This window comes from Aphelocoma coerulescens, chromosome 1 (genome assembly GCF_041296385.1).
Source record: "Aphelocoma coerulescens isolate FSJ_1873_10779 chromosome 1, UR_Acoe_1.0, whole genome shotgun sequence".
In the NCBI taxonomy this organism is placed as follows: Eukaryota; Metazoa; Chordata; class Aves; order Passeriformes; family Corvidae; genus Aphelocoma; species Aphelocoma coerulescens.
The window spans coordinates 119,627,659-119,653,357 of NC_091013.1; the positions used below are offsets into that span (position 1 = coordinate 119,627,659).

The window sequence follows — 25,699 nt, forward strand, 5'->3', positions numbered from 1 at the left end:
GAAGTGATGTATGACGTCGATCTGGTTACAGGAGTCGGGGTGGAGCCGGGAGCTCCAGCGAGACCACGGCAGAGGTGAGGAGCACGAGTACCAGGACACCCCGTCCTGTCCCTCTGCCACAGGAATGACACTCCAGGGGTCCAAATTCAATACAAATCCTGGTATTTTGAGGTTTCAGATGCCCTAAAACACTCAGTTGAAAGCTTCCAGCCCTGGTTTTGATGGAAGAAATTTTTACCCACTTCACCAGGGAAATGTCTTTGACTTCCACGCAGTCAAATATCACAACAACCCTTGGAAACTGGGATTTGACACATTATTTAATGAATAAGGGCAAATGAAAAAAAAAAATCTGTGTTTAATGGGATTTGTTACTTATCGTTACCTTTAAAAATACCCCCTCAACTCTACCAAGAACAACAAAACCACTACAGCAGGGTGGGTTTTTCTCTCAACAGTTAAATTTTCTTCATTTAACCAGAACAAGGTTGTTCATTCTCTTCCCAGGCCACAGCACAGGCACACACCCAGCCATGCTGCTGGTGTGCAGCAGCTCCTCTCAGCCAACCACTGGTGACACCAGCCCCTGTGTGGGAGCACTCACCAGCCCAAGCTGCAGAAGCACTCGGTATCAGCCCCTCTGGAAAATCTTTTACATCTCTCTATCAGCCTCAGCACCAGCCGAGCAGGAGGCCCAGACCAAGAGCTCCTTTCTGGTTAACAGGACTGCTGTGCTTTATTCCTCTCCCCTAACAAGTTCCCCAGGACCATGTGCCGTGACACACTTCCTTCAGCAGGCAGATGACAAGATGTCCAAGGAGAAGCTCTTCTCTTGTCTGGTTTACGCCTGTAAAAAAACCCTTCAGGCAACCCCAAACCTACCAACCCCGCAATGCAGCGCACGACTGTTCCCCTGGTACCTGCCTGGTGCTATCAGCAGTGCCCTCTCATCACCCTTCCCTCTGACTCACTGGCCTCCAAGGTCAAAGATCCAGTGCTTTCCCAAGAACAGCAAAGCCTTCCCCCAATTCCTCTGGAGCCAATTGGGTGGGAAGCCTCAAGGATGTTTTTGTGAAGACAGAACACCAACAGTGTCCCAGACTATAATTAGGCATCTGAGCAAGTTACAGAGGATACGTTCAAGGAAGAAAAGAGTAAGAGAATTTTATATGCACTGCTTTGTCCAAAAAAAGATTATGAAAGGCAGAGCAAAAACTATTTACCAGTCTTAGGGGGAAAATGAAGTACATTTCATTCAGTTAAAGCTGCAGCAGATGTTCAGTATTTCTGTCTGTGCCTGAAGACCTGCTACGTTACGGCTTCTACCCAACGCGAACGTTTGGATCAACCTGGAGAGCTGAGGGTGTACAAAGAGGGGAGGGAAACGCCACAGCTCCTCTCCTAACTTAGCACCAAAGAGGTGATTAAAAAACTACAATTTCATGTGAACAGATTTAACAGCCTTTCAGGAGTTCCTCTAGATGTTGCTTCTAGCTGGCAGTTCCACACTGCTTAGTGAAGATGACTGAAATTGTGGCAGTAACAAATAAGAACTTCTCTCTGATACAAAATCTAGTCCAGAGGGCTTCCTTACACAGTAAGCAGGACACCTTGTGTAACCAGGGGTAGCATGGTGGCCTCCACAAGCAGTAGCAGCTTGCAGAGAGCCACACAAAAAAAAAAGGGAGCAACACTCCCAAGCTGCCAAGAGGACCGGGAGAAAGACCCAGTTCATTTCTTCTGGAAAAAGCCCATGATGGAGACCTGTTTGTTGGCTCTGTTGGCAGGAGCTGCCCCTTTCTTCAGGTTCTTCCTTTCTTCCTTTGGTTCTCTCTTTGTGGGCAGCGCAGGCTGTTTGTGTGGAGCTGGTGCCTTGGGCTTGGGGAATTCATCCTCGCTGTCCGTGCAGGATTCGCTCTCGTAAACCTTCTCAGTCACTGGTGGAAAGGAGAGGGAAGGGAACAGAGGATGATGATGGTTAAGCCATCTTTATACCAAAGATCTCCCCACCGCACTCCTGGAAAGGAACATTTTAGATTCAAGGAGCATATGTCAGACACAGGAATTAAGTCCATTGCTCAAGGTTAAGCAGTAGGAAATGGCCTCAAGTTGTGCCAGGGGAGGTTCAGGTTGGCTTTGAGGGAGAATTCCTTCCCCAAAAGGGCTGTCCAGCCCTGGCATAGCTGCCTGCGGCAGTGGTGGAGTCCCCATCCCTGGAGGGATTTAAAGCTGTGTGGATGTGGCACTTGGGGACAGGGGTTAGTGGTGGCCTTGGCAGGGCTGGGGGAACAGCCAGAGCCAATGACCTTAGAGAGCTGTTCCAACCTCAATGATCCTGAGATTCTAATTCATATGGCAGGGCTGACAAGCAGCCATCAGCAAGTGATGAATCTGAAGATCAGAATCGGTAGTTCAGCATTAGACAATGGAACATCTACTTTATGGCTACACCCCATCATTCTGACTTGGTCCAATTTCTACAGGGGTCAAAGCAATCAGACAGTCCAGAAATCCAGGCAAGACAACCTAGAGACAGCCCCGTGCTGCTCTCACCAGCACACTGGACAGCCAGGGAAGAGCCAAGCAGACGTCGCCCATCTCAAGGAGCACAAAACCTTTGGGGCAGCTTCTTTCCACAGAGGTGGCCAAACAGGGCAAATATAAAGAAATCCTTTATAAAAAACCAACCCAAGGCCGTGTCTGCAATCAGGGACTGTGCCTGAAGGGGATTGCCAGCTCACTGCTGTCAGTGTCCGGCGATGGAAAGCCCAGGGATATAAAACAACGCTCACGGAAATTAAACTGGAGTCAGCTCTGCTGATGAAAGCCACCGTCAGATCCCAGTAAATGTTGTTATATCAGCTTTCCCAGCAGTGCTCTGGGATTCTTCTAGTAAGCCATTTTTCTTTAGCAACTGTATTCTTTTAAACAGATGTCTTAACTTCCCTTCTTCTGGGAAACTGGCTTCCACTTGTATTAATGCATCAAATTAAATAAGGTTTCCTACGTAACCAGAGACCGGGAAGAGGAATGCTATGAAATCCTCCTGGGCAGCACTAGCAGAACCTCAAACAGGGACTGCAAACCCAGCAATCTCCCTTCAGAGGCAAGAGGCTTTTCAGGGAGCAGCTTCCACAGTCCACTGGGTGAGCTTAAAAACCGTACCCTGTTGTCAGCCCTGTCAGGAATTGCTGGGAACTCCTGAAGCGTGCAGTTAACCCCCTCCAATTGCAGTAACACAGCTTAGATCAACTGCCTTTGGCTGCAATCTCAGCTGAACTTAACAATTCTGTATTTGCACCAGCTCTGGGTACACAGACACAGTTACTGATGCCACACTCACAGCCAGACCCCCTAAATCCCAGTGGCTCAAACGATGGGAGCTCTGAAATGCTGTAACACAGATTTTCCTCCAATGCACGTCGATATTCCCATCTCCAAGCCCATGTGTGTCCTTTCAAGCTTTAGGAGGTGCAAGGTAGAATCACACAAGCTTAAACCTCAGTAACTCCCCTTTACTAGAGACTGAGAGCAGGCACTCAATCCATGGAGGCCTGTTGATGCCTAGGAATGTGTCTTGTGCTTCACTCCACACACACTTTAATTGCTCAATTTCCCTCAGGGCTAATCCCTAAATTACTTCTGCTTTTTGACACCAATTCCTTGCTATTGCAGCTATTGTGAAAACCATCACTTAAAATTGTGGAGAAAGATAAAGTACAGCCTCATTCTAATGTTAGGATTTAACATCTCTTAAAACCTAGCCTTGGTTTGAAACAAAAAAAGACAGCATTGCGAGGGGGAAAACCCCCTATATTTCAAAGAATAACTAAAATTTACATTAGCCTGGGAGATTTGTAAGTTATTTAGCCTTTGAATTATTAGGCTTGTGCATGGAAAGGGTGGGGAATGAAAGGGAGGAGAGGAACTGGACAATAACCAGACAGGAAGTTCTGCACAACAGGCTGGAGGGTTTTTAGTAGAGAAAGCAGCATCTCCTCCCTACCCAGTTCCTCAGTACCCCAGCTCCATCCCTCTCTTCATCCCACAGGATCTATCTCCCAAGGGGACAGCAGGGGCTTGCAATCCCTTTTCATAAAACGGATATGAACTGTAAAACCATGAGTCTGGATTTTCCAAGGGACTATGAAACCCTGTGGGGGTGAAAAGCAGAGAAAGAAAGGCAATATTCCCAACCCTGGTCTCGCTAGAGAGGCTGAACAGAGGGAGAAGAGCACTATTTGCTGGACACTGAACCTGGAAGAGTCATTCCTGTGCTCGGGATGCAGAGTTTGTACAACTCAACTCCCCATCTAATGCTACTTTGTTCCCTTTTCCTTCCAAGTGTTTTAATGGCTCTGTCTGGGATGGGAGAGCACAACACCCCATAACGGAATGGGCCAAAGGTGGCGATAACTTTGTGCAAGTCCAATTCTTGGACACGAATCCAGTACTTGGGATCTCAGTCCCCAGTGCAGCCAGCTGCTGAGTGCTACAGCTTTGTGTTTCTTTAAAGGAGACACACCAAGTTAATGGGAAGCAGAAGATGCAGCTCTGCAGACAGGTGCCAACAGACACAGGCTGAGTCCAGGCCAGGCAGCTCCGCAGCTGGGCCAGGAGTGCCCGAGTCTCTCCATGCTCAGCACCACAACAGACCTGCAGAACAGCACCACACCCTCCCCAGCACTGGCTCAGCTCCACTGACATCCCCTCAGCCCCTCAGGCTGGGGAATGAAAGCATCCCATACAATCGAGCTGACAACAGCTTTACAAAGAACACATTCCACGCTCTTCACTGTTTAAAAGCTCTAAAAATACCCCCAAAATCCAACAAAACCCAAACGAACATATTCTGAACGTTTGCAGCTCAACTTCTATGTCAGGACATGGAGGAAACAAATACAGTGGTGTTACACAGCTTTCTCCAGGTCACAGGAGGAAGCAGAGTCCAGTCAGGCTGGAATTCAAAGCCTCTGGCTCTCAGGGCTTCCATAGGGACTCCCTTCCCTTCTGAAAGCAGAGCCACCCTTATCAGAAACAGAAACCCTATGAAGTATTTAAGCCCCAACTTATTCCCTGTTTATCTGGGATACTGAAAGTTTCTCTAACATATAATCAAGTTCTTCTGCACAGCTCTGGATTTATCCTCAAAGGAAAAAAAACCCAACAAAGTTATCTCAGCCAGAATTTATCCCAAACCCTAAACCTCCTTCTGTACCATCACTAAAAGCTTGCAGCTTTGCAGAGGCGAGTAAATGAAGGTGGTACTCATGCTGGCAGGAGGAAAGGGAAAAGAACTGAAGGAAAAGATGTGAATAATCAAAAAAGGGGAAGGCTTCAGGTACAGCTCTGACTCCCTACCCAGGCCTTCACCAGAGGGGCAGTTACCTCAATCTGGGAGCAGGAGTTCCAAGTGGGATGACAAAGTGATTTTTTGAACCTCTTTCTAAGCCTGGGAGAGGCTGGCCTGTTAAAATGGTCCATAAAGTGAGCTCCAGTGAGTGTAAGGCACAGCTAGTCTTACCCATGCAGCCTTCCTCTTCATCAATAAACATCTTGGATTTCAGCACACGCTTCCGCTTCCTCTTCCTCCCTCCAGCTGAGCCCTGGAGGACATTGCAGCATTGTGAGAAACCAAGAGTCAATTTCTGGCAGTTATCACTCTAATCTGCTCTCACCTCTGTGGATGCAGGCTCCAGTTCAGTTTTCAGAGGAGGTGCAGGTGGTGGAGATGGAGCTGTCTCTTCCTCGGGCGTGGGAGATGGCGGGACATCTGCTAAGAAGAGGAACACCTTGATAGCACGTGGGTCTAATGCTACACGCTGCAATTCCCAAAGGAAGGAGAGCAGGATAGGATGGGAGAAGTATGCTGGGGATTTTTGGTAAGCCAAAAAAATCAGTTCCAGCAAGGGAAACTTTAAAAACAGGCACAGGAACTGGCATGTTTCAGCTACACATTTCACTTACTTATTAAAAAGAATGACTGTCATTTGTTTAGAAATTAAAAGAGGTGGGGTGTGGTAAAACAGTTGCTGCCTCACTGGTGGTGCTACACATCCCAAACAATTCATGCTATTAGCTTAACCCAAGAATCAAGTGCAGTATACTGCCATACATCCTAAAAGATTGTTAAGGGACATATCAAGCTTTTATTTGAAAAAAAAAAAACCAACAAACCCCCAACAAAACAAACCACTGCGAAAAACGAAGCTGATTCTCTCATTGTTTCATCTCCTTGCTCTCCTCTGGGTTCAAGGACAGGGACACCGGGCTCCGTTCAATGCCAAGATTGATCGAACCAGGCCAGGACACCTTCACACATTTGTATGGAGCAAAGCGAGCTCTGGAGCCTCCACCAGCAACGTCAAAGTGAGACAAGCAGGGCTTCAGACCAACAAGCAAGGCAGGGTCACCCTCTCGTGGTGCTGGCAGGGCGACAGAGCTCCATGAGATCCAAGGGAGAAACGCTGCCACACAAGCCCTCAGATGCGGGGGAGAGCTGGCAAGTGGGGGAACAAACTCCTCCTGTGACCTATTGCTTCATCCCAACCAGGATGTGGCTGGAGCGGACGGTGAGTGCCTGCCTGGCTCCTGCTCGCAGCCCTGCTGGCTGCAGCACCGCCCTCACTCATCCCGCCCGAGCGCCGAGTCGGGATCTGGAGCTGTCCCGAGGGATTAGGTCAGTGTGAGCAGCTACGGCTCTGCCAGGCACGCGGCCAGCTGACCTTCGGAGGTTACGAAGGGCTCGAGTTGAAACGGTGCTCGGCTGCCAAGGCCCAATAATAAATGACATTCCTCAGCAAGGACTCGGCCTCCCAACCACTGCAGTAAGCGAGGCACGGGAATGCAAACAGAGCGGGGTAACGTGACTCGGGTTTCACCCTGCTCCAGAGGGCCGGGCTGGCAGCGCTGCGAGGACAGGGCCAAACGAAGGCTCTGCTCCGAGGTGGAAGCGCTGGGTGGCGAGGGGCTGAGGGGGGTCAGAACTCCCCGTATTTATCCCAGCCTCGCAGCAGTGGAGGCCTCCACACACTGGCCTGCCTGGCACCAAACCTGCATCACCACTGCCCAGCCTGGCCTCAGCCTTTTGAAATATCTTTAGGAAAGGACAGGCTAAGAGGGTTGAAAACCAGCCTGGTGAAAAGCCTCTGCCATGCTCAACAGAGGCTGCTGAAGGCATTGTCAGCGTGCCAGCTCCACTAGATTCCTTGGGGGAAATTTGGGCATTTTTAACGTCCTTCAAACAATTTCCCCCGCTCTTGGCAGGCAGAAGGCACCTTCTCCCCACATCAGAGTGTTTAGGACTACTATCAAGCTCTTTATTACTTTATTGTCCTCTTCTAGCCAACACAGCCCTCTGACATGTGATAACTCCTGAGTCAACCACTAGCTGCTGCCCACAGTTTGCTCAACAGCAACAGCTGCATGAAATGGATACAAGTTGGGCAACTGGATGGACCAAAGATGTAAATCCTGGCTTTGTTTGGTTTGCTCTGACCCTGCCTGGAAAAACTGTGAGAAGCTTTAGTGCTTCTGCTGTGGCTCTCCAAAACCCATGGAGTTTGTAGGTCACAGTGCCACTGAAATCACCCTCCGAAGTGGCTGTAAAACACTTGTCAACACTGCGAAACGCTGCCTGTGTTGGTACAGCTGAAGCTGCCAAACCTCCTGTCCTCTGTGGGCGCATTTGTGGAGTTTATTCTGGCACTGGAAGCAAAACAACCCGCAGTGACTAAGGAACCCTCATACCAATATAACTTTTTAATGAAAAATCATTTAAATGGAGAGGATTGTGCCTTATGCCCTCTCTGTATTTTCAGCGTGGTACAATGTGCTGATGCTGGTGTAAGGAGAGCTTATTTGGGCTACTTTTAGTACATCAAGAGCAGACTAATATAGAACTAGGCAGAAGACCTGCCTGACACACAAGTGTCCATACAGCGCTTCACATCAGCCATGCAGACTGAGCTTCGCACCCACAAAACCTTGCTAAGTGTGCCTGTCACTCCAGGCCCCATTTTGCTCACTGATGCTGTTGATTCAAGTTGCCCCTGCTCTCTGGAGAAACCTGTTTGCACCTTTCCAAGGATAAATGCTCTTGAAGTCCAGCTGCTGTATATCTTATTATTTTTTTAAATTATTTGTTTCATCCAACTCACAGTCTTCTACTTGAATACAGAATATAATATTACCAGTTTGGACTCATCAGAAATATTCCAAACAATTCAAATCTATCTTCTTTCATCTGGCTGGATTTAGAAGGGCAAGCAGCAGGACCAAAGGGATGAGTTCTCTCAATTCTCATTTTTCCTTTGGAAAGGGCAAACTGAGTGATATCCAAATTTCTATACATATGCTGTAATTTGCATAAATTTACAATTCTAATGCACAACACAAAGAAATAAAGAACAAAGTGGGTTCCGATGATGGAGCAGCAACAGCAGTGACAAAAATCCTCTCCAGTGCCTGACCACCCTCTAGGGGAAGAACTTTTCCCTAATATCCAACCTAAACCTGTCCTGACACAGGTCCAGCCGTTCCTTCAGGCTCTATCCCTGGTCACTAGAGAAAATATAAACCTTGGAATAAATGAAACCAGAAGGCATCCCATTCAAAAGCATTAATTGGTCAACACATGCTAAGGTCACACAGGTATCCCATAGGAGACCAGAGAGTTCTAATATTCCAAACTCTTGCCAGACCTCACTCACAGGATGTGGATAAGCTGAGAGATTCCAGCCCAGCAAGGACGGGCTGATTTCAAAATTCCCTCCTCAGAGCTAAACAACTTGGCTTGTCAGTAGGGGAGTGATGAGGAAATGGAAAGACAAACATTTAAAGAAATAAATACCAAAGAATGTGATCATCTCTATATAGGTATATATTATAGCCAAAGAAGGAGCTTCACACAGGAATGTGACAGAATTAAGGCTGATCACGAAGAATAGCTTCCTGAGAGATTTATCATCCTGAGGAAGAGCCTAAGAAGTGATACATACTTGATGACAAGGACCACTTGAAATTATGTGGGCAGAAGGGAAACTATGAAAACAGGCCTAATACTGCAAAGATACCAACAGCGACCACCTCTCTCCCTGGCACTGCAGATTTTCCTGATGTCCTGGTTGTTGCCCACGTGCCAGCCACACTAAATGAGAAATCAGCTCTCCTGAGGGACTCCACCTCCTCACCAGTACCCCCCATTTGCTGTTTCACCTTCTTTTACTGGAGCTCTACACCAAACCGGTGGTTTCAATTACTTGTCCGTAATGATCCCCACGTTCTTTTCCTGAGCAGCGTGTTGGATGACTGTTCCATTTAGAAAATACTCCCAAGCTCAATTCCAACTTATTTTCCAGTTATCTATATTGAACGGCATTTGTCACCTCAATTATCCAAATTCTTTGGAATCCAGCCCTGCTGTTCCTCATTAGAAGCCCAAATCTTGCAATGTTCTGGGCACCCCACTCCTGTCACAGCCACTGAGGAGACGCAGAGTCGCAGCGGATACGGCTCAACCGCTTCGCCTCCAGCTTCCTTATTATCTCTTTTCTTTTTGGAAGTCTTGCCTCCAACACTGTCTTCCAAACCTTTTCTATAAACAGACAGAATAAAGATACTAAAAATGACCCCGTGAGGAGAGGGAGGTCCCTTGTGAGTGTTTCCTCCCCACACGAACTGGTTCTGACCAGCCCTACGGTTCTGGAAGGCGCGCTATCTTTCACAAGAGATTTGGGAACATCCTTCCCACACGTCAGTGGCACTGGCAGCACACTTGGTGAGGAGACAGCCAGGTCTGAGCTAAGCTAAAACAAAGACTGAATCGCTGAGACATCTCAACTCTATGCCCAAGCGCTTGCAGCACAAACATAAACAGAGAGCTCAAGCTACAGCCATTTCCACGGTCTTTAGTCCTTTAAACTATTCCCTCAATCATTGACCAACAGATTTGGAGAGTAACATTTTGGAAATCAGACCCCTGACCTCAATGCCTGATTGTTTACAGATCTTTTTACCTTCCTCGTCACTGCTGTCAGACTGAAGTTGTTTGATTCGCTTCCTCTTTTTCTTCACATTTTCGGGATCTCCTTCTTCCTCATCATCCGACCTATCTGTTCTCTTCGTTTTACTGCCACAAAAAGTAAAGGGGAAAAAAAGGGAATGAACACCCATTATCTCTCATGTGTGCATGAAAGCATCATGTGTGTTTGGATGAGCACATTCCTGATGCAAGGAAATCAAATGCCTCTTGAAAACATGAGCATCCCGTGCTCCGAACTGTACACTCACTGCACAACCAGGCACAGGCACACGAGCATTTCCAGGCCTCTCATCCTTACCCACATCCAGCTCTCCAAAACAAGGAGGATTTCTTTAGCCCCTCTGCAGTTCAGCCCAGTACCTCACCTCGCCTGGCCACAGCAGCCTGGCAAGAGCGTATTTCTGATCTTGTCTCTTTAGCTCAGGCTCCCAGTGTCCCCAAAAGCATCACTCAGAAGCTCTTTTGACAGACTGCTTGCCACTGACTGACTATGAGGTAGTGTCTCAGAATCCTGGAGCCATTTTTAAAGACTACTGGAAAAATAAAATAGCTTCTTTCTTTTTAATGCTGGCAAGACGTGTCAGACGAACAAGCCTGGAGGCTAAAGGCCCACGTATCCTCAAAGAGCTGGGACAGCCCAAGTGGCCTTCCCAACTCCATGCTGCCAACACCTCCAGGCCCTTGGCTTCTTGGACAAGACTATCAATAAGACGAGCAGTTAGTCTAACTGCGATGGTGGGCTGGGTGGTGTGCTTACCTATTCAGTTAGAAATGGATTGAGACCACCAATTAATTACTCATAGGCCACCAGAGAGCCATCAGACTGTAGTGATTCTTTGTCTCTGTCAGTTTGGGTTGGATTAAACACAAAGGGCTGAATTTAAAATTAACTTGCAGCCTCAGCCCAAGGTAAACCAGTGGCATTGAAAGCAGCTGTACATGAGCTACGGAGATCAACAAGCACAACTTTGTGCTGCAAGCTGTGTACATACAGGCCTGGGAATATCCCACCTTCCCTGCAGGACAGGTGCTCCTGCCAGCCCTCCCCACGCTGCCTGCAGGGTCTCTCCTACAGCTGCTCACAGTGGGAGGTTGTCTCATGGAAAGCCATCCCTTCCCACTGAAGACAACCTGGGCCGTGTCCCTTCCCATATGCAATGGCACCAATGGCCCTGAGGCACCTACAGCAGTAAATGGAAAAGAAACACCAGGAAAAACTCCTGAGATAATTTTAGTCAGGTTTAACACAATTGAGTAGATGGAAACAGGAGGTGAGCCAGCACTGAATGACCAGCCAGCTCCATGCAGGCCGTCCACAAGCAGGTTCACAGGGACCCTGAAAGGCACGACCCACCTCTTCTTGTCCTTTTGTTGAATTCTAGCAGACTCTGTTTTCTTCTCAGGTTTCTCTGCTACAGTATTAGGAGATGACTCTGGTTCTGCTACAGCAACTGAAGGCTTCACCACTTCCTTCTCCTCCTTTGGCTGCTCAGGCACCGAGCTGACTTTGAGTTTATCTGCAAATACACCATTCAAAAAGAACAAACACCAGGCATTCAGTTTGAATGACAACTTACAAAGCAGCTGGCCAGCTCTGTGCACCAAGAATACAGACAACACTACCCATCCTGGATTTAGGGATCTGGACTGCATTAGGGATCTAGATTGGCCAAGCTGTATCAGACATGGGAAAAAGAAGGGTATGCTTAAATTTCTAGGTGATTTTCCATGGTTCTGCTATTCCTGATGTCAAGCCACATGTACTGCAGCAGTTAAGCTTTGTGGAAGAGGACTGGGAGGCAGTGGCAGGAGATCATCAGTGGGGTCAGAGGCTGCTGGGAGGGCCACGACGTTGTGCCAATGCCTTTCTGGGAGTGCTGGAAAAACAGGCTGGCTGCTTCCTTGGGCAAGCGCAAACACCACTGGAACGACAGCTCTCTTAGTTATGATCAACAGCAGAAAGCCCAAGGACCCCACTGCTGTTAACTCAGGACTTTCTGGCAATGGTGGAACCTTTGAAGCCAGGAGAGACGTGCATGTAGGGAATAAATCTTACTCCTGGAATCCCACCCTCTCTTCCATACACATAATCATTTCCAGTTCTGCTCAGTTTGCTCCTTCTCCGCAGCCACCTCACAAGTTTCCTCGATGTGCTCCCTGACAGGACTCGGCAGAGAAGAGAACCCCTTTGGGAATGGTGGAAATGCATCCACAAAGCCTTCCCCATCACCACTGGGTCACCTTTACCATGCCAGTTTGGGTTTTCAGCACATGAACTTTGGTCTAGGGCTCTTCTCAGACCTTCAGAATTTACTGCAGTTAATTGTAGTGACTGTCCTTAGGCTGAGAGTGTCCTCAGCTCCCTCAGTCTCACCAAAACAGGGACGCAAAGAGTCCCAGCAGGGCTGTGCCTTGTGTGTTCTGTGCTGGAACTGTCCCCTGCAAACTCGGACAGATGTCTGTTAGAAAGTGAACTTTGCTGTTTACTCTCTCCCAAAATTCCTCTTTGAAGCCTCTTGTACTCACTGTTATGAGGGAATCTTTGAAGAAGGTCCCACAGTCCTTTTCCAATATCTACTTAAAAGCTTCAGCATATTTTCTTTAGACTTGAATAATTCAGAAGGGACTTGAAGAGGCCACCTAGTCCAAACCTCTGCTCAAACAGAAAGGCCACCCCTCATTTTTATTCTCCATTTATTAGTCCTTCAGTTTTCAGGAAAGAAATTAACCCTAAAGGTAACGATGGGCTCCCCAGTGCTGTGTGATGAAAAGCAAGCACCATTAACTTGCCCTGCAAAACAGGTTTTGGCACACATCTCACCAATAGCTGATCTTCCAGCCAGGAGAACTCACTTTAAATCAGATTTCTTCTGCACTAAAAATCCTTCCTGGGTTAGTCTGCTCAAATATGTCATTTTAATTGATCTCCCTCCAGCAAGCTTTTTGTCTGAAAAATTCCACTGAAAACTCTTAATTTTTGCCTTAAGAGCTGTGTGCAAAAACATTAACCCCTTCAAGTGCAAAAGAGCAGTATGGAAAACTATTAGGAAAGAAGGGATATAAAAAAAATCCAATGAGTTTGGTAGGGTGGGGAGGAAGAGCTCTGTTCCTTTCTGTATGCCTCCCATCATGGCTCCACTACATAACACTTGATTCCACTGAATATTTTTTAATTCCTACCCAGCTTAAATAAAATATAATTAAAAAAAAAAAAGAGACTTCAAATAACCCTCAGGTTTGAGGGTTTTCTGGTTTAGTTTTTTTTTCAACTACAAGCTCCTGACCATGATGGCCTCAGAAAACAGAAAAGCACTTACTCATAGCAGCTTTTCCAAAGAAGTTGTTCATGATGTTGTTCTTTGTTGGTGGTTTGCTGCTTGCTGCAGACACCTGGAAGCAAAGAGAGGAATAACCACAGGAATTGTTCCCAGTCCTCAAGATGCACAGCACTGCTTCTGGACAAGCAAAATAATAGATATCATTTGTTCCCACTGCCTTAGATTTTAGCAGCTGTTTTGGAGAACCTGAAGATACTCACTAGACACTACGTGCATCAAAGGGGCCACAGTAAGTTACTAAGGACTCTTTGGCCAGGCCTTCAGATCTGGCTTGGGGCACACTCCCATCTGATGCCTGATTGTTACTGAAATAAGTGCTTGGGACTTGGGTCAGCTCCCAGGAGAGAACTGTTCCTTTTGCAAGCCATCAGTGCCTCAATTCACAGCGGCCCACAGAGGAAAGAACAGGGATTGGCCAAACCAGGAAGGCTTTATCCAGCTCCTCTGGCACGTAGGCTGTTAGCAGAGAAATATCACTGCTCTATTGCACCAATGCAGCCACCAAAGTGAGAAATCACACACCCCCCACACACACCCCCACACCACCTAAGGAAGTGCAGCCTCCTAATCCAACTTATTTTCATGCAAATAAAAGGCAAACAGACACTAAAGTTCCCAAAACACGCACACTTCACCAGTTCTAAACTCCCTATAAAAATCAGGAAAAGGAACTGAAACGTACTCAGCTGTTATAAAAAGGCCAAACCATCCACAGGGACTGTTACCATTTTAACACCCATTTTTCTGGGCACATTGCTTTAAAAACAATTATACTAATTAAAATGAAAACATAATCCTATCCTGGAAAAACAGCAGTCCAGAAGATAAACAATTTAGTCTTGCACAGGTCAAGCTCTGAAACTTCCCTAACAAACCAAGTTTAAACACCTTGATACTTTTAAGACCGGGGCTTCTCAAGTTTCACTTATTGCTCAAAACAAATCCTTTTAAGCACAATGGAGAGAGCAAGATCCTCAGCTGGTGTGTATACTGGCATAGCTGGGGACAATGCAACAATTGTCTCCATGAGGCAGCTATGCTGCTGTACGCCCGCCGGAGATCCGGCCGATTGGGGAATGTCGAAGTTATGGCAAATACACGTTTGTGGAGAGATCAGGAGTGTGGCACGAGGCGTTTCTGCCCCAGTGACTGCACACAGCCAAACACTTTCAAAGCATCACTGAGCATTCCCAGTGGGATGCAGGTTTAGCACGAGGAGCAGTGCAGGGCTGGCTGAGGTCACTGAGGTGGTGTGAGAGCGGATCACTAACGCCGTGAACCCAGGGGGTCTGAGGTAACTTACACCCGGGGCCTCCTTGGCCTCTGTTTTGGCCTCCTTATGTGCGTCCTGGGGTCTGGCCGCTGCTTTGGCCGCAAACATGCCCATGATCCCTTTGTGCTGCTGCGGGGGCGGCTTGGCAGCCGGGGGCCCGTGGCCGTTGACCGCGCTGGCAGCATCGGGGTCCCTTTGCCTCTGGGGACTCTGTGCGGACGCCGGTGCTCGGGGAGCGTCGGGCGGCGTCCTGGGCACGGCGGCGGCGCAGCGGATGGCACTGAACCTGTGTGAGAACAATCCCATTAGCCTTGAACTCGGCCGTGGTCGCCTCGCCTTCCCCCCTCCTGCAGCGCCGCTGCTGCTCCGGGCCTGCGTTCTCCTGTTATGGAAAAAGGAGCAATTTCATCTGTGCATGGGACAAGAAAGAAAGGCTGGCACAGAGCAAGAGACCTCTGATGAAAAGATCAGCTGAACCTGTCAGCAAGAGCCACGGCATTTGCATGTTAAACGAGCTGTGCAGCTTTCCTGGGGGAAAAGGGCCTTCTCCACACCGAGGCTGGACAGGGAGCGGGTTGCATTTTAGTCCCAACGAGTTATGCTCTCCAAAGCCTGTGGCAGAAGTTGTATGGGTGTGTGAGGGTCTAAAACACTCACAGCTTTCTGATGCTGACAAAGCCCACAGCTGCTGCAACAAGTAGCCACACTTGGCCAGGTAAATAAATCCCAGCTGAAACTGAACAACTGAAATGGCTCAGAAGATATCCGTAACATTCTGATTTAACTATACAAAGTCACTTCCATGTAATCCCTGAGACTGAAGGCAGCTCAGCTTATAATGGTCTGAAACTTGATTGTTTGGGGATATGGAGATATAAGAACTAAATGACGTGCTCGCAGTTACAGCACAATTCACTGACAGTCAGGAATAGCAGTTCCCAAAAATAGCTGAACTCTGCTCCCCACTGTGCAAATCACAGGCGACGCTTTCCAGATTTCCCACAGAAATGCCACAAAAGAGCCCAGACTCACGCCTCCCAGCCCACTGAATTACACAGCATATTTTTATTTGCCTAAGAAATAAAGCAGCCTCCTTCTGCCAGTTCATTTCTGTGCCTCAGCATTAGCTGCTCACGTGCACAGTCCACTTCTACTCCCATCAGGATCTGTATTAGCAAAACAACACCATCTCCACAGCATTCCCAGGCTGCAGCAGCAACCTCTTGACATTCAAACCTTTAAAGGAAGGAAAACAGACATTGAAGAAAAATAATCCCACTCTCCTTTATACTTTCAATCTGTTTTTAACATGGTTAGTGCAGCTGTCAGGGCAGCTTGTGCTCCTACTCCAAACACCACCAACCCTCCAAGTCACAAATAATATTGTCAATAGTTACACTGACCATGCAGCAGAGCTCAGCTGAACTTCCCACATTCCAAGTCAGCTTGCCTTGATGCTGCTGTGTGACTATAGCTTTATGGGCTTGACCCAAAATTCACTAAATAATCACTGAAAAAACAGGCAATACTTGGCCTATGCTCTGCAAACAAGGAGCTGCTTCTGTTTGGAAAGCTGGCAGTGGCAACAGGCATTACACCCTGATAACTGCTATTAATTAGTACATCCTACCATCCCCCCTGTCCTCACAGCAAAGCAGGTCCCATAGAAACACCCAAGAGAACAAAGATCCTTGTCCCAGAGCCGTGAAATATCTGGACTGACAGGGAGGTTCTGTTTGCTGCAAACATCACATAATTAAACTTCTGGCTTTTGCAGGTCCTACAGGAATCTTTTCCCAAGTGTCAAAGGCAAATCCATGCAGCTGACAAGAGAGAGGGAATATGATCAATTTGCATTTACTTCAGCCAGGTCACAAACAAAGAAGCTGCAATTTTTCTTAGTTTGCTTGGGAAATCCTGCTTCAAAGCTGAATTTACACACAGGCTTCAGATAGCTGTTTCAGAACCGGGATTATCTAGATGACCTTCTGGATGTTTAAATCCCAAAGGATACAAGTATCCCTAAGGCACAAGTGTCACCGTGCTGGGGTGCCTAAGAGCAGACAGAGAGGAAGAAGGCAACTGCAGACACATGCAGGGCACGTGGCTCCACTGAGGCAGGGTTTTCCAGCACCTTCCAGGGCAGTGACACTCGTGCCCCAAACACACAGCTTCTGTTTTCTCTGCCACTCTCTTGTCAACACTTTGGATACAAATACGTTTTTCCTTTCAAATTCTACACTCCTCCTATGACACAAGCTTCAGGCATCCCCCTTTAAACCAGATTGGTCATGGCACTGTGCATCCCCATGACTTCAAGCTGAAGCTGTCATGGTGGGAACAACACACAAATGAAAAGCTCCAGCTGCCAGGCGCTGCTCAGGAGGGAGACAGTGACTCCTGAAGACTGTAGCCCCTCCCAGTTCTGCTCCAGTTCCACCACGAAGGACACTTGTGCTGCCTGGGCTGTTTTGTGTGCTTCTCCTACGTCTCAGAGATCACAGAGTATTCTGAGCAGGAATGAACCCACAAGGATCAAAGCCCAGCTCCTGGAGAAGGAGCTCCTGCGAGACATCTTCAGAGAGGTGGATGAGCCCAGAGTTTCACAAAACAGAAAGCAAACTCCTGTTAATGCTTTGCTGAACACATCACTCATGGTTTTATCAGCCTGTTTCGATTTTCTCTTCCTGTGTGGCTGCAAACTGGATTAAAATGGTCATGATTAAGTGTGGCCTGGAAAAGAGAAATGTTTCCAGCCATCAGACAAGCAAGGTACTGGAACAGTCTCCCTGCTGGAGTAAGGACCAAGTGAACCAACTGTGAGCTCAGTTTACGAAACCATCACACAATGTGCTCTTTGGGCACTGCTCTGGCAGCACTTTGAGGATATCTTTTCCTAGCTTTCTAAAAATCTAGGCCTGTCCAGTAAGCACTGAAGTGCAACACCAGTCTGGAAGTGCTTCAGAGGAAAAGGGAGACAGGACTCACTTGCTGCAGTGCTGCAGGTTTGTTTTGACGATGTCGTAGTCAGTGTTGTAGAGGGGGGAGCTGTCCTTGAGCAGGGCCTTCTGAATGCTGTACACGTGCACACTGGCAATTGTGGACAGCTTAGACTTCATTGCTGGGAAAAAAGAAGGAAAAAAAGCCCTCTGTTAGCACACCCTTTAGGATGCAGAGACTGACAGACTACTCGACAGCAAAACTTGAATGTGAGAAGGTCCAACCGCACCTTTCCCCACCGCTCACTAATGAAGAATTCAAGGTAGCAGACTCCACAAGCCTGTCACGTTTTCCACTACACACTCCTGGTTCTTGCACAACTGAACTATGAGTGATCTCTCTGTGTTTACCTTCAAAACATCCAGTGTTTGGGATCCAGAATATCTGTGTGAGTACCTAGAGCTAAGGCAGAAAGCAGCTGGTCATTGCTCTGCCCCACTGGAACTGCTCTCTGTCACTGGCGCCATGTCCAGCACTGCAGTATCACCCCCACCAGTCTGCTGGAATCAAAACTGTATCTCTTTTATGCTACTTAGACTGCAACCCCCTTGAGACAAGGGCTGGTTTTCAGGAATTCTTTGTTCATTGCTTATATTGTTCTTTCCACAGAGTCCTGGTCTGAGGCTGAGCTTCTAGGCACCGTAAAAATACACACAGCAATCATTTCTTGGGGCCAGTCCTAGACTATGCAGCCCTACTCCCATCACAAATCTCAGCCTCTTCCAAATATAAGTCATACCTTTGGCCTGCCTTCCAATACAAAAACCATAAGCAAGCCTCTCCTCCACAGCAAAACAGAGTGTTACGCAGCACACATAACTCAACAAACACCACACAGAGTAGTTGCCCTGCCTGACAATCTCCTGCCCCGAGGAAAATAGCCTGAGCTAGAAATCCACTTCAGATTTCCAAGAGGAAAACAACGCAAGGCTTTCAAACAAAGTGAGGTCATTAGCACAGATCCTTAAGGTCACAAATGCCACAGTGTGCTCTTAAATGCCAAAGATGTTATTTGAAAGTGATGAAGAGCCTGAAGTTGTGTTTCAATTGCTGTGGGTAAGATTTCATCAGCAGGACTAGAGCTGGAAAGATGGTGAGACAATGGACAGTGCATGGAGCAATGTTACAATGGGGGTTTTTTTCACCTTTTACTCACAAAAGTGACGTAAATGTCCCATGAGAATGTTTTAGCACCCCCAGGACTCAGGGCAAAGGCTGCAATTGCATTGAACCAATAACCAGAATTACCAGTTTCAGCATTCCTGGGGGCCTGAAGGCTCACAATTGTTCTGAGACACTACCGGGGTATTGTTGTCTCCCTGCTGTCAGTGGCAGGGAGGAGGAAAGGAATCACTGACAAAATGTTCAGAATTAAAAAAAAAAAAATCAGACTCAAATCACAAGCCTGAAGGTTGAAGCTGCTGGCTCAGATACTCCAAATTCTGAGAAACAGCTGGTACAAAAAGTACACACCTGACCCCAAGAGCCTGGCTGGGCATTTACGTGCAGATGGCAAGTTCTGAGCTTTGCTCATTTTGCAGTTCTTTCAAAGAAAAAAGTTAAAGCCGCACGATTTTCCTGGTCTGCTTACCTTCGAGTTTGTCCTCCCTCACTACTGCAACCTTGTGGCACTGGAAAAAATAAACACATGGCAATCTTAAAATCTGAGGTTGTATGCAAGGCTGCTATTTTCAGTTATTGAGCAAGAAAGTCTAATGATTATTATAGCACAGAACACTGGCAGTGCCTTTAAACACTCATCAGCCACTAGCTTTTAAAGCTCTGCCATCCCACTTTCCAGTCCCCTAAAGAAAGCCCCTGTCCTCCACTCCTGACTCTGGGAGGTGAGATGCAGATGAAACAAAGCCTTAACAACTGTGCAGCAGAAGCAAAGGAGACAGGCAGCTGCTGGAGACCTGCCCTAGGAGCCCACAGCACCCCTGCACACTTGGACTGCCAGGGCACTTGAGCACAGCAATCTGTGGCCCAGGCACAGCACCAGGGAAGCAAAACACCATGAAAAATTTAGCATTAATTTAAAAGCCAGGAATGGGTGTTTCTGGAAAAGTGCTCTCTGGCCAGTCTTCGAGGTCTATACCTGCTCCAGGACATTTAACAGGCTGTGGTTAATACTGGGAGGATCCAAATACAGACTAAAAACCCCACCACTAATTCTGTGTTCAACAGATACCACAGGCCTGTCTGAAATCAGAGAAAATCCCGTTAAATTTGGGCTATAAACATGACACTGCCTGTGCAGCTTTAATTAAATACATCCCATTATACAGAACTAATGCAGTAAATAATTACCTTCCATTTCAGACACATCTGGAGACTGAAAGACAGTATTTCATGTACATGAACCAGGTTATTACTCAGGAGAACAAAAAACAAAAGGTTTGTTGGGTTCTTTTCCAATCTACAACTAAAAGCCAGGACACCCTGAGATTTACTATTCCTACAAGAAGACTGGATCGTATTGTAAGAGATATCTGTGTGTTTGAAAACACTTAGTGGGATGTCAGAGGCATTTAGTGTTTGGCTCTTAAATTTGACTGTAGGCAAAGGGGAACAGACACTGAATTTTCTCAACCTCTGGGGTATCTGCCTGAACTTTTAGCTGACATCCCTGAAAATCTGACAAGCAAAATGCATTAAGCAGCAATTCCTCTGCTTAATAATCGGAAGCACTTTAAATATAAAATACTGTTCATAAATTCATGTTTCTTTTGTTTACCAGGATTAGAAAGTTGCTTTGATTAGGCAGCAAAAGAATTAAGTGGCAAGAAAACATAGGCAAGTGAGAGGGTAAACAAAGATTGGCAGTCTCGGCCCCTCACTGTAGAAAGCAGCAAGGAAAGCGGAGCAGTGCTTAAGGAGGAGTACTGGAGAGGGATTTCCCTCCCCTCTCCCTTCAGGAGCGCGCAGCTGGATCCACAGCATTCCGGCTACACCTACTGCCAGCAGGCAGCAGTGCAGGGCTCCCAGCAAGCCAGGGCTGACCTGCACCTCTCCCAACCTCCCAGGCCACCAGCCCAGGGACCTGAAGCCTCCTGTGGGTCACCCCTAGCCCTGGCGTGGCTCCACACCCCTGCATGCGCAGCGATCCCTTCTGAGCAGGCACTCACGCTCCAGCATCCAACTAAAAATAACAGGGCACAAAAAGTCACCTTCATGGAGTTTCCCTTGGTAGATCTAGTGGAAGGCTCCCTGCCTGTGCCAGGGGATTGGAAGGAGATGAGCTTTGAAGTCCTTCCCAACCCAAACCAACCAGTGATACTGTAATCTTATTTTAAAAATACACAAGCTGCTAAGACAAGTTAAAAAACAATTATTGGTTCCTATGTCAGAAATCAACTGGGTGTTTCAAATACATCAAATATAATAGTACAGGTTGACAATCCCCTGGCCAGTTCTAATGAAGCCAAGAGACTTGTTATTTCCAAAGAAATCAGGGAAAAACCTGTTAAACTTGGGCTATAAATGGGACACTACTCGTGCCACTTTAAATACATACATTCCATCATACAGAACTAATGCCGTAAATAATTACCTTCCATTTCAGACAGATCTGAGACTGAAAGACAATATTCCATGCATGTGAACCCATTTATTATTTAGGAGGACAAAAAAAAAGGTTTGTTGGGTTCTTTTCCAATTTACAACTAAAAGCCAGGACACCCTGAGATTTACTATTCCTACAAGAAGACTGGATCATATTGTAAGAGATATTTGTGTGTTTGAAAACACTTAGTGGGATGTCAAAGGCATTTAGTGTTTGGCTCTTAAATTTGATGTGGGCAAAGGGGAACAGACACTGAATTTTCTCAGCCTCTGGGGTATCTGCCTGAACTTTTAGCTGACATCCCTGAAAATCTGACAAGCAAAATGCATTAAGCAGCAATTCCTCTGCTTAATAATCAGAAGCACTTTAAATATAAAATACTGTTAATAAATACATATTTATTCTGTTTACCAGGATTAGAAAGCCTGTTTAGTTAACAAGACCACTTCAACTGTACATTTGCTGTTCTATTTGTTATTACTCCATGCTACATGAGTTCCAGGCTCCCTCCAAACACTTGTCAGACACTTCCACGCCACAGCAGATCCTGGGACGTGGATAAGTTGATCTCAGAAGGGCCCCTCCACGAGGTTTTGTAATCTTTGCTGCCCAACAGCAGCGAGAGGATTGAGATGAGGGGTAACAGGGTCTAAGTTAATTAGTTAAGAAACTGGGTGCGTTACTCAGCCCTGTGTTCCCAAACTGATCTTTCCTGCCCATTGTCTGCACGTTGGGACAGACACTGAACCTTATCTTGTACCTGTCCAGAAGCCCTGGCACACTGTGGGAAAAAGCCAGGCCAGCTTTTGACCCCAAGATCACAAAGCAAGGTGGAACAGACCCCACAACAAAGGGTTCACTCTGAGAAGTGAAACACTCACAACGTGTCCATTCTGGAGGAGGTTTCCTGCTACTAAGTAGGTGACGTGAAGCTGAGCTCCTGAGTTCTCCTTCCGTTTCCTCTCCACGTAATCGTAGAGCATTCTGCACAAAAGGAACCAGTGTTAACCACTGAAGGAAAGAGCCTGCAGCCACCCTCCCATGGAGCCCACATCAAACAAAGAGCAAAGCCAGCCTGACACGGAAATTTGTCACACAAGCACAGTTGTTTTCCCCAGGATTCATTTAATCTCCCTGAGACCCTTCCTCCCCTGCCACTGTGGAGAACCCAGTCCAACCATTACAGAAACCAAAGGGCAAATACATTTGATAGTGGGTCTCACAGCCTCTGGGCAGCTTGTTCCAAGGTCTCCCCTCCAGAAAGGCATTTCTGAAACCCCTGAGAGGAACTGGAGACTTTTTGGTACATCATCAGGTGTATATGTACCATCCCAGTCACATCCACACGTGGGGCCATCAGGAACAGGAGGGAAGAGCGTGACTAGGACTGGGCTGAGCCTCAAGCTTCCAGCTCCCACTCACACCACTGATCTATGACCAGGTTACAGTCATTTTTGTTCTTCAAAATATAAGACTAGGCTACAGATTAGTGCTAAATGTGGGGAATTGCAGCTGACTTCTCATCCTTCACACATTGCCCAGCAAGCCTGGCAGACAGTCAGGCACACGGAGTAACACAACTGACTGTGCCTGAGAAGACAGGCAGGGTTTTTAAGTACTTCCAGAGGAATCATTTCAATATGCTCACCACTCTGATGGAAACAGGACTTAACAAGGAATTAACAGGAATTGACGGCACTCTGGGGGATGCAGTGACACCTACTGTTTGGCCTGGTTGACGTGGACTCCCAGCGTGTAGCTCAGCCATTTGTACGTCACCTGGAACACGGGAAAACCCAGCAAACCACTTCAGTAACAAAACCTTGGCCTCTCAATTCAATCAATCTCCCATCTTTGCCTTGTTGGTCAATTGAATTCTTTAGACAGCCTCCTCCCTTCCAAGAATCCCGTGGCAAAAGTGAGAGCACACGGACACCTGTGAGTCAGTGAGTACACTGAATTCCTGAGACCTGTCCCAAAAGCTGTGCTGGGCAACTTCTGCCCCCCTCTCCTGTCCCGGGGACACGGGGATCTCCAGCTGCACCACCGTGCCAAACATTAGGATCTTAGAGCTGGAATCACAGCCCTGCCCTGCCTTACTGTATCATTTTGACCAGGTACATCTCTGACACTTGTTTCTCCTCCTGCTCTGCCCTTTTAAACCAAGCCCCAGGTTGTGTAAAACACAACAATTAAATTGTTGTTTTTCTAGATTTTTCTCGGAATAAGCTACAAAGCCACAGGCAGCTCATGTTCACACAACCACTTTGTCAGACAAGATGCACCGCCTCTGCTGCACCATTTGCTAGGCAAAACCCATTTTATTTTATTTTATTTTGTTTTATTTTAATTTAATTTTCTTTCCAAATAAATTTTTTAAAATAAAATTTGAAAGGAACAGACTCACGCAGAAAAAAAATCAGCTTTCTGAACTGCCTTCAAAACATTTAAGGAAGGGGGGAAGAGAGAAAGAGGAACAGGGGGAGGGGAGGAAGAGAGGGGAGAAGGAGGAAAGGGAAGATGAAGGAGGAAGGAGGAGAGAAGGAAAGGGAAGGAGAGAGAAAGAAAGGGGAAGAATAGAGAAGAGAAGGAAAGAGGAGGAAAGGAAAGGGGGCAGCGGAAGGAAGAGGGTGGGAAAGGAGGAAGGGGTGGAAGGAGGAGGAAGAGGGGGCAGAGAAGGAAGGGGGGAAGGAGGAGGGAGGAGAAGGAAGGGGAAGAGAAGGGAAAGGGCGCCGCGGGACTCACGACGCGGTTCTGGTCGGTGACGAACTCGTCGATGTTCTCCAGGTACAGCTCGTCCGCCATGGCCGGGCCGGGCCCGAGCTTCCCGCGCGCCCCAGCGCCGCGCGCGCGCCGCCGCCATGGCAACGGCCCCGCCGCCGACGGCGGCCGCGCGGGGACACGGGGCGGCGGCAACGCGCGCGAACGGGGAACGGGCGCGGGCAGCGGGAGCGGCCGGCCTGGCACCCGGTGCCCCGGGCGGGGGGACAGCGTGGGCATCGGCCACAGCTTGGACTCGATGGCCTCAGAGCTCTTCTCCAACCTAATTAATTCTGTGCTTTTGTCAAACACGTCTCTTTCCGCACGCTCCGGGGACCTCCCGGAGCCGCTCCTCCCCGCTGGATTGTATTCCCAGCAGAAATCTGGTGTGTTGAAGCCCCCACGGGAACAGGGACTGGCCATGGTGGGGCTTCTCATCTGCCTCTTCGTCCTGGTTGGGTGTGTACCTGGGTCCCACCTGGATACCTGTCCTGTGGGCCTTCCCCTGATCCTTACCGATCACCTCTCCACCCTTCCTTCCATCACCGGCTGGACTCGATAAAAATAGAATAGAATAGAATAGAATAGAATAGAATAGAATAGAATAGAATAGAATAGAATAGAATAGAATAGAATAGAATAGAATGCTTCTTCTTAGACTTGGGGAAAACCAACCTGTAACAGCTGATAACTGGCAGCAAGAAGCAGCAATTCCAAAACAGACCTGCTCCAGTCATGAGAGGGGGCAGCGACTCCGCAGAGCTTGGGAGCGGCCCAACAGCAGCGGCAGCTCGAGTGCCTGCAAATGCACCGGGCCCGTGTCCGGCACGGGCCGCCCGTTTCCGAAGGAATCGTCCCTCCGCATGCAGTTCCCTGCCCGAGGCGGCAGGTGACAGCGGGACACCGCAGAGCGCCCGGGCGGACCCTGCGCGCCTCCAGCAGCGGCGGCGGCACACGGACACGGCTGTGCCTGACAGCGCCGCGGAAAGCATCCATGGAGCGGGCGAGGAATCCCCCACCGCAGCGGGGGGAGAGCCCTCCAACAGCGTCCAGTCCAATCTGCCTCCAGCGCTGCCAAGGCCACCGCTAAGCCCATGTCCCCAAGTACCACATCCACACGGCTTTAAATCCCTCCAGGGAGAGCCCTTTCCATGAAGGAACTTTCCCTAATATCCAACCTAAACCTCCCCTGGCACAACTTGAGGCCATTTCCTCTTGTCCTCTCACTTGCTCCTTAGGAGGAGAGATGGTCCCACTCCCCTTCATCCCCCTGCTCAGTCTGCACCAGCATCTCTGAAAACAGGTGCCAGAAGGAGCTGGGCAAGCTGAAAAAGACCCAATTATCAGCAAATATCTGGGGTTTGGTTGAGCAAGGTTGCATGACCCCAGGAGCAACTGTGCTCTTGCTCCAGCAGGCACAGAGCCCCAAGGAAGAGCCTCTGGCTGGGGAGTGCAGCAGTGATGCCACCCCAGGGTGGCCACGTTCATCAGGAGTGTCCCTTGCCCTGGGCGAAGTCACTCACTCCGTGAGAACTCCAAGCGGATGCAGATCCTCACTTGAACACAACAGTTTTTTACCTGGCAAAGGTCAGGGAAGGAAATTGAACACGTGTGATAAGTGTTAAAATAAACTCACTGTGGCCCTGTGCAGGAGTGCTTCTCTAGGGCTCACAATGGCATTACTCAGCTGGCACTGGCTTTGTTTTGCTGGTAACAAAATG

At 48.0% G+C, this 25,699-nt stretch overlaps 1 protein-coding gene across 2 annotated transcripts; it reads right to left on the bottom strand.

Annotated features, from left to right (window-relative positions):
- Positions 1-302: 302 nt before the first annotated feature.
- POLD3 (DNA polymerase delta 3, accessory subunit) lies at positions 303-24,053 on the bottom strand. 2 transcript variants are annotated; one of them, XM_069026960.1, is made up of 12 exons: positions 23,964-24,053; positions 22,942-22,997; positions 22,100-22,202; positions 19,245-19,284; positions 17,642-17,774; positions 14,684-14,939; positions 13,360-13,432; positions 11,397-11,559; positions 10,017-10,129; positions 5,679-5,776; positions 5,525-5,606; positions 303-1,937 (listed from the first exon to the last, which is right to left on the bottom strand). In XM_069026960.1, the coding sequence occupies exons 1-12, from the start codon at positions 24,021-24,023 to the stop codon at positions 1,732-1,734; spliced, it is 1,383 nt and encodes a 460-aa protein (XP_068883061.1). In that variant the 5' UTR covers positions 24,024-24,053; the 3' UTR covers positions 303-1,731. The 2 variants fall into 2 exon arrangements, with proteins under 2 accessions (XP_068883061.1, XP_068883052.1); XM_069026951.1 differs by having other exon boundaries at positions 5,679-5,773; positions 23,964-24,042.
- Between the last annotated feature and the right edge of the window lie 1,646 nt (positions 24,054-25,699).